This window comes from Gymnogyps californianus, chromosome 1 (genome assembly GCF_018139145.2).
Source record: "Gymnogyps californianus isolate 813 chromosome 1, ASM1813914v2, whole genome shotgun sequence".
Taxonomy (NCBI): Eukaryota; Metazoa; Chordata; class Aves; order Accipitriformes; family Cathartidae; genus Gymnogyps; species Gymnogyps californianus.
The window spans coordinates 207,815,742-207,829,256 of record NC_059471.1 but is presented as its reverse complement, the minus strand read 5'-3'; the positions used below and the strand labels follow the sequence as shown (position 1 = coordinate 207,829,256).

Sequence of the window (13,515 nt, the reverse complement as noted above, 5' to 3'; positions counted from 1 at the left end):
CATTTACTTTCACTGGAGACTCTTAATCAGGAAGAGGCATAGTAATCTGTTTTCAGCTGAAACATAAATTAGCAGGTCTGGATTTTAGTGCCTTTACTGCGATAGAGTTTTACAGAGTTTTTTGGGTATCTTATTTGCCAGTGAGGAAAAAAGCTCACACAAGAAATCTGGATAGAAAAAACAGTTGAAAAATTGGCCAAGATGGTAGTTTTAGTAATATTAGTCAAGAGTATCTTAAACAAAAATCACTGAGTTGTAATTAAAAGGAGATTTTCGTTCAAATAGAATTAAACACAGATTATGTGCAGTAATATGCACTTTCATTCAAGACTACAGTTAGAATCGTACATGCTGCAGCATTTTTTAAGAGAAGTCTCATCTTTGACTTTAGGTAGATAGATACAGAGTTAGCTAAAAAGTGAGACGTATTTCTGCATCCCTCTCTCTCTACTGGGATATGTATATATTTGTACTTATATATGTAAGTATATTTATACAGAGACAAATTTTAAAGAGATCATAAACTGATTTCTAGTTGTGCAGACAGCATTTTGCACATAAAAAATTTTCTATGTAAGTTTTTAAATAATGTCAGAATCTTGTATAAGTGAATTTTTCAGGGAGCAGTCTTTACGAATATGTGGGTAAGAAAGCACAAATATGTGTGTTCTCAATACACAGATTTGTATTATTATTAACAATATCCTCCTATTTACAGCTATACTCTCATGAGTTTCCTTTGTCCCAAGAGTGTGTTTTCTTTTCTATAAGGTATATGTACAAATAGATTATGATCTTCAAGTTTCACTGTAAAACAGCAGACTAATACATGCAATATAGAAGTCATCTGATAATTCAACCAATATTTTTCAGTGATTAAAAAAAGTAAAATAAATATTTCCCCATGTTTTTTATTTCCCTAACTCTGCTTTTCTCAGTTTCATTATATAAGCTTGAAACAAAATTTGTGGGAATTTTTCCACTATAATAGAGTTTTTTGGATTGCAACAGAGAGTGAAGCACCAAATACCTTTTTTTTTTAATATATTTATTGCCCAATTTTGAAATCTCCGGACACTGCTGGACATTGTCAGTGTAGTGGAAATGAAAATCCAGGTGTGACATGCTTTATCTCATGGATCAAGAAAACATTAGCCTTTATTACTACAGTACCTAGAAAAGAGAATTAACTGTCTTTAATACTATCTCTATTTATTTTACAGTTTAACAATAATGCTCAGAACGTCAGTTGCTTTAATCATCTTGTCCAAGCTAATGTGAGGAACAAGAAGAAGCTGAAAGAAGCTGTCTATAAAATCTCTGCTAAAGGAATTACAGATTACAAAAAAGGCTTTAGCTATGCCTTTGAACAGCTGCTAAATGTAAGTATGAAAGTCATCTCTCTCTGCTGTAGAGTGGAGAAGGAGAACTTGAATATTCAGATGGCCACTGCGTGCTCCTCCATTGTGTAACTAAGTGATAGAAGTGCAAACCTTTATTTAGCAAGTAAATTTATCCCAACAATATGTTTTTTTCTTTGCAGATTCCCCAGCAGGTTGCTAAGATTTAGGAATAAATTTGGTTTTCAATGTGCTGTACAGTTTTTACTCCATTCATTCAGCTAGTTTTTCATTTAACATGTGATTCTCAGTTGGCACATAGCTGTGGTAGTGGTTGATTTGCAGGTAATTTTAAAATGGAAGACTCTATGTTACAGTGTTATTAATTCAATTTTACCACAGTATCTCCTAGCAATGTTTAGCTAACCTACAGTTTCATACTTATTACAAGTCATAAATAGTCGACCATGGCTTGAGCAGGACAAAGGGGAGCAAATGGCTTAGTTAACAGAGGAAAATTAGGCACCTGAGAGTATTCTAGTTCCTTTCTCTTTCTCATGTATAAAAAGAATAATTTCCTCACATATTAAATGCAGTTGCTATGTTTTAATTACATTGTACTTTCTAATTTGCACCCAAGCACTAGCTTTCTGAGTAGTAGTATTTCCCATTTACCACAAATGTTGGGGTTTTAGTAGTAATTTTTTTAATAGTTTTTGTAGTTGTTTTTTAAAAAATTTCTACTTTTCACCTTCATAAAGACTGCATATTGAATCTTCACCTTAGTGTAAATAAAGCTATACCAATTCACAGCAGTTAAGGTTCTAGCTTAACAAATATGAAGTGTATTCTTTTTATTGCTATTTTTTTAATATAGCAGTGATGTCTCTCAGTGTATAAATCTTTAATTTTTTCCCCTAATCTGCCAGATCTTGGACTTCAGGGCACTTCCCTGCCATTGTACATGCAGCTTAGGGCTAGAGCTGGTTGAAAAATTTCTAACCTTGTTAAATTTTGATGGAGGAAAAGAAAATACAGTGCTTTCAAGGGTATTTTCTCAGCAGATCACTGTGTAGATGAACAGAGGGGTTTGGTGGGGAAACGATTGGGTGCCCTCTGCTGATGGTTATATAAAACTGTCAACAGAATTTTAAAAGCCATTGGAATTTTTCAGACCAGGCCGAAAAGTATTTCCCCTTTTTCTTCATCCATCTCATGCAGAGGGAACCAGGAAGACACAAGAAATTTTACCAAACACAGCTTGTTCCTCACACTATTTATATTTGATTAAAATTTTGTATTACATTTGGTGCAGCACCAGATACATACTGTGTACGGGTAGTATTAAGAAGACCTGAACACAGAGGAAGCTTCAAAGTGGACTTGTTTGTAGGACTAAAAAAATTGCTAAAAAAGATAATTGGAGATCTGTCTCCTAGTCTCATAACTCGAGACAGAGGTGTGTTTAGCCTCACATAATCTCTGCAAGCCTGTAAATTATGGCTGGACATTGTGGATGTGTATATCAAGGGAAATTAAGAGATTGCACTAGGTTATAGAAATACAGTCATCCTCTTCAGATATTGGCAAATCCATCTGGCAGGAAGAGTAAAGGGCTGGTGATGGAGTTAGCGCTGGACTCTGGTGACAAGACAATATAATAGGATGATATAATACAGGCTTAAACAAATAATAAAAAAATATGCTTAGGGATAGTTTCCAGTTGTATATTTATGAATTCAAACAGTCCAATTGCTTTAAGGTCCATGGAAATTGAAGAATTTTTAACAGCTCAAATTTTCATAATAATTTTGTGGGTACTGTTTCTGGATGACAGTTATTTCAAACAATTTTCCTGAATACCAAAGTAATATTTCACTTGTGCCATGAAAAACTCACTGTCTGATGTGTTGCTAAATGGAAACAGACAATTCAGGTTTTTTCAACATACTAATTCAAGTGATTATCAATAATCTGGATTCCATCATTTTTATGCTGTATTTTTCCATTATTTATTATTATATTAACTTGGTATTTCCTTGAAAATAATAATACTTCAGCTTCAGCAATTCAGGAGCTTTTTTTCCCCCATACCATAATAACTATGATTTGTCAAAAAAATTATCTTGAAATCATCACTTCTTGATTTGAGTAGTTGATTTTTGGTTTGGTTTACCTTTTCCTTCCTCAGTGGCATGAAACTCGTAATGAAAAATGCATTCCTAAAGTGTCACGTCACAAGGTATAATCCTGACCTGCCACTTAATGAGTTAATGAAAGAAGAAAAAAAAAAGGCCTTTATCAAGTGCAAGACTGAGCTAAAAATGAATAAGTAGAGTCAGTTCCAACTTGCATTCCTCTGTGGTTTAAGCTAAGAAGCCAGGTTTTGTCCTGGGGAAGTTGCTGTATAGGCAACACATTCCTCTTCAGCTGTGATCTGTGATGGGAAGGCAGAGACATCCATTGGACTGCTGAGACAAACTTCAGAAAAATGATGAAATTACTGCATCAGCTTTGAAAAACCACTTATATTCAGTCCCTGCGCCAGTATCTCTCCATCTTTGTGCACATGGGGGGAAAAAAGATGTGTTGTAAAGGCAATTCTGCCTTCCTCTTGATCCCTTGTAAGAGACTGATGTGTTAAGTTCCTTCATCAGGATGCAAAGTTTTTATGGTGGGAAAATATCATATGATTTGAGCTTATTCATGTTCAGATTTCCAATATTGTTTGGAGGCTAAAATCTTGGAATTTTCTTCCGTGACATGACTTTAGTGTCTAGACAGAGTAGTGTAAGTAAATGCCCTCTGTAAGTACTGGGAGATAAAGAGAAAACACTGCATTTTTCTGATACTGTATAAGCATATGCTAAGGAAGCCGCTAGAAAAATCCTGATTTAGTCAGTTAAAGCAAGGACTAGCTGAAGTTCACACTGCCCATAATAGTCCTTATTTCAAAATCAATAGGAAAGTTTTATAAAATGAGCAGGCTTTGATCCCCTTCCTTGTCATCTCTTTGGTTGCCCTCTGATTTTATTTTGGCCTGTATATTAAATCACTGTAAGTGTAGGTGAGTTTCTTTATTTATGAAGTATCCAACTCTACTTTTATTACTTTTTTAATATTGAAAAGATTGCAGCCCAAAGCAGTATCTTGTAGGTTATATTTCACAAGCAAAAAATGGTCATATATTATTTAATTCCAAATGAAACACAGTGTGCTGATGAGATTGGAGAGAATATATTGATTTCAAGCAGTTTTTATGTGTTGTTACATGTAAGAAAATCTTTGGACTTGTTTTTTTCAAATGATTAAATAAGTAGTTATTCACTGAATATTGAACTACCAATACAAATAATCTGTGAGGAATAATTATTCATCTGTTAATATAGTGATTGCAAATAAAGTTTTTGTATTTTAGCTTTCTGGGAGCATTGTAGAACCATGGAGCTGCAATATTGAGGACTATTGGCTGATGTTTGAGGGCTGGCTTTGGTGTTTCGGTCTCTTTATTACAGAAGAACAAGGAATCAGATCAGAGAGTAGGATGGAAAGTGACAAAGGGGAGTGGGGTCATCTCACCTGAGCAGCCAGGTGAAAGTCAGTCACTATCTAGTCACAAAGAGTAAAGCAAGGGGGAACTGGGTGCTTTGTAAGGATGACTCTCCTACTTACTTTCCTGACTCTATAGTAAATTCATACAGCAAAACTCAGGCTTGTGGAAGGGGAAGTTGAATTTATTTTACTGAATCTCTAAGGGTTTTACTCTGTCACATCCAATTACTCAGAAGTACCAAGATGTGTCTGACTAGGACCATTTGTATGCAGCAGAGAGGACAAGGAATGCTGGCTGTAAAATTCATGAACAATTTGCTTAGACTAGATTCTTAACTTTTAGGGAATAAGAAAAGCAGAAGAATGCCAAAGGAGGAGCCTTTGGCTCCTTTCATAAGGAGCCAAAATTCCTACTCATCTCTTCATTGTTCTGGCTGTGGAACAATGTTTTTATTCCTTTGCACAACACACTGCATTTTTCTCGGTGGCCTTACTAGTTTGACTGCTGAATTAGGAGTCAGAGGGAGGACTTCTCAGTTCTCTGTGTTCCAGGCTTGCTCTCCAGAAATAATGAAACATGCTCAGTTCTTCACCTCTGAGTTGCAATCTAATTAGAAAAGTAGGTGATGGAGAGATCTTAATACTCTAGGCAGCCGTATCCTGGCTGCAATATATTATGTAAACCTGATTCTAAAATACTTTTCTAAAGGTTAGCTATTTATTTAAGTGTATTAAAAATAATAATTAAAAAAAAACAGGAAAGAATTAAAGAAGTGGAAGATGGACCTTATTTTAAGGAAATGTGACAAAAATAGCAAATGCAAAAATATTTCTAAGTTTGTAAGGTAGAGTTTTATAGATGTACCTATAGGATGCCTAAATTATCAGAGTTTTCATTTAAGTGGTCAGTGAGCTTGATAGTTCCTGTGAATAGGAGTCCAGTAAAAAAAAAAAAACAATATTCAGTGATTCATTAGAGGGTCATTGTTCCCAAATTTCCACAAGGATAGTAAGGATAAGAAAAAAAGTAAGGATGAGAAAAGAGAAGAGTAAAAATGGTTTTTTTACTCTTTAGAGGACCTCACTGTACAAGCCTCATGCAGAACATCTGTAGAGGAACGCTGTGGGGTTGATGTGATGGGTATGAGCTAAAGAGGTTTCCTTGTGTTGGTGAAGGTGAGAGGAACCACCAGATCCCCATTCCTCTGTGTTGGGCCAGATCTGAAATGAGTCATACTTAAGTCTCAGGGAAGAGAAAAATCGGGTTTTTTTGGTTTTGTTTTATTTTATTTTATTTTATTTTATTTTTCATTCAGAAGGGGGTATTGAATGAAATCCTAAAAGACTTGGGAAGTTTTGCCATTACCATGTTAAAGCAGTAAGCATATTGATATGAAAGCCATCAAATATAACAGCTGTTATTCTGTATAGCCTGAAATTTAAAAAAAGCTTCTGTTTGTGTCTCCTACAGCATAGTGTCTCTAGAGCTAACTGCAATAAGATTATTATGTTGTTTACGGATGGTGGTGAAGAAAGAGCACAAGAAATTTTCCATAAATATAATGAAGACAAAAAAGTAAGTGATATATGAAAGATTTTACTACATAAAATACAACAGCACAAAGAGGAACATTTAAATATGCAAGTGAAAGCATTTCTGGTATGTGTATGAAGTACTTTTTAAAAACATACTAGTATAGAATGTTAGGGCATTTAAAGCTTTCTCAATCTATAAGATTTCTTTAAAAAAACCATAAAATATATTTAATATTTTACACCTTGTGACTCATTGGTGTCAAATGGTACAGAAGTATATCATAAGCCATAAAGAATTAAACTATTTATTGACATTTTTCTTGTATTAGTGTAATCCTTGCATTATCAAGTGGAAACACAGGTAGTTAAATGATATGATATATACCTATATCTCCTCACTGTGAATATTTTCTATGTGTTTTTGTTGTTCATCAGGCAAAGGCAAAATCAGATCTCAAGGTTAGAATCTGCATCTGAATAGATTTGGGCTGGAACAAAACCACATGGTTTTGCTAGTGAGGCTAATTATACCTTTGAATGTCTTAGCTAGGAGTGGGATGGCTTTCTATTGATGAAATGTGATCTGTGGTTCAACCAGAATTATGGGTTTGACATGAGAATCACTGGATGAGTTGTGTTGTTCAGATTAGGTTGGATTATTAGCTGTGCTGTTTTGGGGTTTAAGTTTTGAATCTAATCAAACTTCTGGTCTGGCTTTTGCATACTGATAGATGTAAAAATGCATGAACGTGTGTGTGTGTGTGAAAAAAAACAGCTTTGTAAATTGTCTCCTACTACATTTAAGTGCAAATAACTATATTTAGAAGATTAATCACTTTCTAAATAAATATGAGCTGGATTCACACTACAACTAAGAATTTACCTTTTCTAGTGCTTGGGGATGTGCCTGGTTTTTTGTGGATTTGGTTTGTTTCGTTTTGTTTTGTTTTCAAAAAAAGCAGCTAGAAGTTAGATCACAATTCATCAAGACACGTTAACAGTTGCCGTGGATGCTTATGTATAAAGCAGTGGAAGTATTTCATTGGAAATCCTCATTTATTTGAATTAATCCCTTCAAAAGGAGAACTAGAAATGCAAGACACAATTTCCATCTCGACCAGTGATTCACTCAGTGACCTTGAATAATCATTTTGTGTCTGCTTTGTAATAGTGTTTCACATAGAATGATACGGTGGGGTTTAGTTAATCTTTGTGTCTGAGCTGAAAGTACTTTTTAAACTGACAATTAGAAGGAAGAACTGAAAACATAGCAACTTGTCGTGTGACACACATGGCTGCATTCTGAAAATATATGCAGATTCCTCTTCAAATTTGAACTTGGTAGCTTTTATTGTGTTACAACAAAAGCCATCAGCTAAAGCAAATACGTGCATAAGGGGGAAGATGTGTGATTCATTTCTTATTGTTCTCTATGTAGTTTGCCATGTTAGGAGGAAAGTATAGTAAAATATCCAGTCCAAACAACAAAACAGATTTGTAGTTCTGAGATTTGTGGTCTTACTCACATCATGCCTGACAATCGCTTATTCTGTGAAGTATAATAAATGAAATGGTTATTTTGCTGCATCCTTTAATACTATAAATTTGCACTGCCAAGGGTTGGGTTGGCTTTATATATACTGTTATATATAATACAATACAATACACTCTCACTTTCTTGTTCCCTCTAGTGAATGAGGGTTTGGGGGTTTTATTGTATACAATAAATGTACAATGGTGATAATGGTCACTGTATGGATTTCTGATTATTTAAGTATATTTTCTTATATAATTAAATGCTGTGCAGATGCAAGGCAAGGCAAATTTCCTACACTTAATTAGGTTCTATGTATCTACAAGTTCAAATCTTAGTAAGCACTTACATTTTGCTACTTGTCTAATAAAGTACTGGGTTGCTAGATGCCATCCCTTACTGGTTTTCTCCAAGGTGACATTGGAAATACAAGAAACACTAAGAAAGTTTTTGCAGGTTTAATTTGAAGAACCATTTGCTTTCGCTTTATAGTTCTCAATCGGTAACAATTCTTGGGTGTTGAAAGGAAATTTATGGTTGAAAAACTTCTAATGAGATTGAACCAGTAATTTAATTTTTAGGAATAATAATGAAACTCCCCTGACAATCTTTCATAACATTCTAATATTTTTAAAAATGAGACTAATACAAAATATGCTTGTGGTCATGCTCTCTTTAGTAAGAGTACACTTGGTTCCAGAATAATGACTTGAGCTTTCTTGTTGTTCCCTCTCAGTGTAATTTAATGTTAATCTTAATCCAGTAGAGCATGATAACATAATGGGCAGACATATTCTAACAAGAAAAATACACATATACTTTTAATTTTATAAAGTTATAGTCATAAACATAGTGTTACCTTCCCAGATTGCATAGTAGGGTCTTTTCATATATTAAATGATGAGATATTTAAAGATATGTGGATCTAGATTGTGTTGTCTTTCTTGCAGTTAATTTATAATTTATTTCACAAATAGCCCATTGAATGTAAGACCAATTTTATAATTATTGTTTGTAGAGAGACTATTCAATGTAAGGTGTTAAAAAGTTTTCTGTATTTTACCATAGTAGCACTTCATGGTATAAATATGTATCAGCTGATATCTTTTCTTGCCTGCTCTGCATTTGTTTGAACATTTTTCTTTGTGTTTTGCATATAGTATATAGAAGATGAATCTTTATTGTCTTATATCACAGCCTGTCACTTCCCATCTTAGGTACACTGTGTTGTAAACTTACTATTTTTTTTTCTTGTACAAACAAAAGACCATTCATTCAAATTTATTAAACCTTGTTTTCATCTTCCTGATGTAAAATTGCTTCACCTCTAAAAGTATTTTCTTCTTCATGTCAGTTACTTTATAATTCCTTGGCATGAAAGAAGCTTCCATAAGTTTTGGCCCATCAGGTGACATGACTTAGTACACTTGTTTGCAGTGCCCTTAGTGCAACCTTCAAGTTAAGAAGAGAAAGGATACAATAAACAATTGGAAACTACTAAAAGAGCAGCCTAGAATCTAGAGGCTGGAAAATTGTCCTGTTAAATTAGGGGGTTTCATCTGTTTGAAATAGCATACAGATATATTTAAAATAATTTTCTGTCTTTACAAATCATTTACAGTACGAATATGAGGGTTATTATACAACTTATGTAACACAATTTTGAGGAGGAGCATTCCTAGTTTTCATCTGTTTGAAGTGGAAAATCACAGTTGTGTTTCACCTTTGCATGCCTTTTTCCCTTTATAAAGCCAGATTTTATTGTCACAGATTGCAGCTACATGCTGTGCCTGATATTTAAAAACTGGCGTGTTTACCTTTATGGTGACATTTGGGGCACTCACATTAAATGTGTGAAATACCACACACGTGCTAAACTTCAGGAATGGGGGTGGTAAATTTTCATTTTATTTGCACTCATACTACAGATGGCTTCACTGAAGATAGCAATATAAATTTAACTGAAATGGGGGCCCAGTAGGTGTTCTCCGTCCTGAGAACTTTGAATTCAGGCTAAAAATAGAAAACTAACTACGGCTCTTTGGGGCAGATTGTGCACCCTGAAATCTGTGTTTTGAAGGATTGCTCGACTTATGTGAGTAGGAAAAGACTTAAACATACCTCGTGCACTTTCTGTTGTTTGAAGTTTCCTAGCATGATAGAGGTTTGTGTGGGTCAGATGGATTGATCTGACCCACACAGGTAGGATTGATCTAACCCCTCAGGTAGGAGGAGAACCATAAATTTGGTCTCATGTCTCAGTCCCACAGAATTATCTGTCATGATTAATACAACCTAATTTTGTATAGATTTTTCTGACAATATCATTTGAAAGGAAATGGTATGCAGAGAAGTTTTCCAACAACTCAGTTCCATTAAAAATATCTGTATGTGGTGGACACAGAACTGCTACAGTGGTAGATATCCTATGGCAGAAGGCCCCAGCTTGCTGTAAGTCCACTGGGAAGCTTACGACTGGCAGTGACTTCTTCCAAATGGGACACATTCAATGTGTCAATACAATGATAAAATGAAATATCTATGAGAAAGCACTTGCAAAACTTTCTTCTAGAACAAAAATACCTCCTACCGTCATTACCAAAGGAGGGAATCATTTTCTTCATTGCTTTGAATCCATTATTGCACAAATGCAAGTCAGTAAAACTAACAAGAAAACTGTGTTAATCTAGGCAATGGAGTATTAATCATTCTAGACAAGGCTAAAAGTCCTGACTACAAATGACCATTGAAAAAGCCCATGACATTTCCACTTGGGGTAACCATGGGATTCTCATGAGGTGTCAGAATGAATGAATGTAACTTTCTAGAGTTACTTACCGAGCCGAAAATAGAAACAGCATCTTTCTCAACACTAATATCAGCTTCAAATAGAGCTTAACAGCTGTCATAGTGTACCCCAACAGTTCTTGCATTTCTGAGTGTGTGATAGACTTGTGACACAGGATATAAGATAAAGTAATTAAATTAAGTGTTGAACCGAGCAAAATTCTGGTTTGTATCTGAATGGCATGTGGCATAGTTTGATAGATAAAATTTAAGCCATTTTTTTAAGCTTTCTGGATTGCAGATTGTTCTCTGACCTTCTCTACATTAGCCTTCCGTGGTCTTTAGACAACCAGATGCTAAGATACTTCTCATTCCTCCTGATAGTCTCCCTGTGCTGTGAATTTTCTTGGAGTGATGGTACAGGAAATCCCATGTAGAAGAAATCTCCCGCTAGCTGGTTAAACTGGCTCCCTGGCTCCTTCCCTTATCAATTCTGTCTTATGAGTGTGTCATCTTCCAGCTGTTAATTTTAATTTATTGTATGTACTGTGACATGCACAACTGGCAAAGCTAAAATATTCTGGGTGAAACGTGGGTCAGTACTTATAAATTCCACAATCCATTCCTTTTTCTTTCAAAGTAAAAGTGGAAACTATGTTATTAGAGTGCTCACTGAAGAAATATCTTATTATTAAGGCAAATTATCTATTTTTTACCTCTTTCTTAGCTCTACTTATTAATGAAGGGCTTGCAACATATCCACTGTCCTAACTTCTGGGTTCCTAACATAGATTAATGCCACTACATTAATGAATTTAAATATTCCATACCAGCTGTCTTCCTCCTGTGACACTCGTTATCCAAATATGCTTCAGTAATAGTCAAGTTGCACAATACTAAGCTGTTTAAGGTCGTAAGTGTGTAAATCCATGCAATAACATTTTTTTTTTCAATTTTTTTCAGTATGATATTAGGCACATGTTTTTCCCCATAAACCTAAATTTTGAACCACAGTTACCTGATGGTGTGTGAAGCCCTATTCCCCCACTAGGAATCAGAGTACAGTGATTTTTAGGATACTCTTTTTCAAAAATGTCTATTTGTATATATTTGACAATATATTGTCCTTTCAGCAGTCATCTCCTAAGCTGACGTACTGCTACCACGTGTCCGTGCCCTGACAATGCTGTTGGATTACAGCAGTCTGCCACAGCCTTTCCCACACTGTCTTTCACTGACCCCTTTACCTTTAGACTATGTAACGTCGCCTCTAAGGTTTTTCTTAAAGGCTTCAATAAGGAAGTCATATCCATTATATTTCTTCTCCCCTTTTCACCTACTTTTCCATTCAACCATCACATCCCCTGTGCTGTTCTATAAATGTACATAAGTTTGCTGGGCAAGACTGCTGCAGACTTAGGAGGTGCAGAAGAAAGAGCAGCGGGGCAGAGGAGGGTTTATTTTAGGAAGAAGATATGCATGCAGAAGAGCCTTTTCATGCATATGACTACACACACATTAATACAGTGTCGATACTGAGTTTCTCTTTAGGCTGCTGTTTCATCAGGAGCATGAATCTGTCTGGGTTACCACGTGGCATTTTTATCTACTGTGCAAGATAAAAATCCATGTGGTGGTGTTGAGAACTGCCGAAGGCTAATCAAAGTTTTAATATAGCTTTGTTGAAAAGTAACCTTATCAGTCATATTAGAATCATGTGTATCTGTTACATAAAACCAAAGTCGCAGCTTGTTTCCTTAAAATTTGGCATGGAGGGGGCTATTTGATACTTCTATTTTTGTTGATCTTCAATTCCAAACCACTACATTAATAGTGATTGATTCAGGGTATCACATAGAGGTTGATGCTGCAGATGGCATAAACTGATTAATCAAGGCAACAAGGATAGGATATCACTTAATATAGAAAGCACATTATGTTTGTTTGGGGATGAAAGCAAGAGAGCCAGACTGCATTTTACTTATTTATACAAACAAAATGCTACATATGGCATAACTGGTTGCGGTTAGACATCAGAAGGTTCATCCTGTCTCAGTCTCCCCACGTATTAACTGTGCATTCATTCTCATGAATTTGGGATTGCAGTGAAATGCCATGTGAGCTGATTGTATTCTTCTGTAATTCAAGAAATGGAGGACTGGGACTTTCTGCAATCAGCAATTTAACACCTAGGCCATGCCTGGTGGTGTTTATGTAACCTCTTCTTTAAAGTATCCAATTCCACAGCTTCCTTAGGTATTTACATTTTTCTGTTTCAACACCTACCTGTTTAGAAAGCTTTCCTTAAATTTCCTTAAGGCAAAATAAGCTTAGAGGATTTTTTCTTTTTACTTTACATTCATTACAGAAAACGATTAATTCTCATCATAATTTCCTCTTACGTTTCAGGAAACCATTTTTATGTTGTCACCCTCATCCAATTTTTCTTTTCAACTTTTGTCTTTTTAACTAAACAAACTAATTTCTTTCAAATTCTCCTAAGTTATCTCTTAAATTCTTTTAATCCTTTATTATTACCCCTATTGTGTATAATGGCATGTTAAGTCTACCTTTCCTAAAACATGCTCTTGAACAGCTGGAGAAACTTAAGTGGTATCAAGAGAACAGAGTATTTTTATGACCTTTTTTTCATGCAGCACTTAGGTAAATATGTCATAGAATATAACTTGCCCTTTTGGAACTGCATTATATTATTGAACCATATTTGCTTTTTGCTTTGTTCTGAATCTTTTTTCCCTAACTGCT

At 34.9% G+C, this 13,515-nt stretch overlaps 1 protein-coding gene across 3 annotated transcripts in view; it reads left to right on the top strand.

Annotated features, from left to right (window-relative positions):
* CACNA2D1 (calcium voltage-gated channel auxiliary subunit alpha2delta 1) overlaps positions 1-13,515 on the top strand; it is a 434,743-nt gene that overhangs the window by 342,626 nt on the left and 78,602 nt on the right. For all 3 annotated transcript variants that reach the window (XM_050894497.1, XM_050894513.1, XM_050894504.1), the window contains exons 11-12: positions 1,224-1,382; positions 6,364-6,468. In XM_050894497.1, the coding sequence (XP_050750454.1) occupies positions 1,224-1,382; positions 6,364-6,468 (264 nt within the window). The remainder of the gene's footprint in view (positions 1-1,223; positions 1,383-6,363; positions 6,469-13,515) is intronic.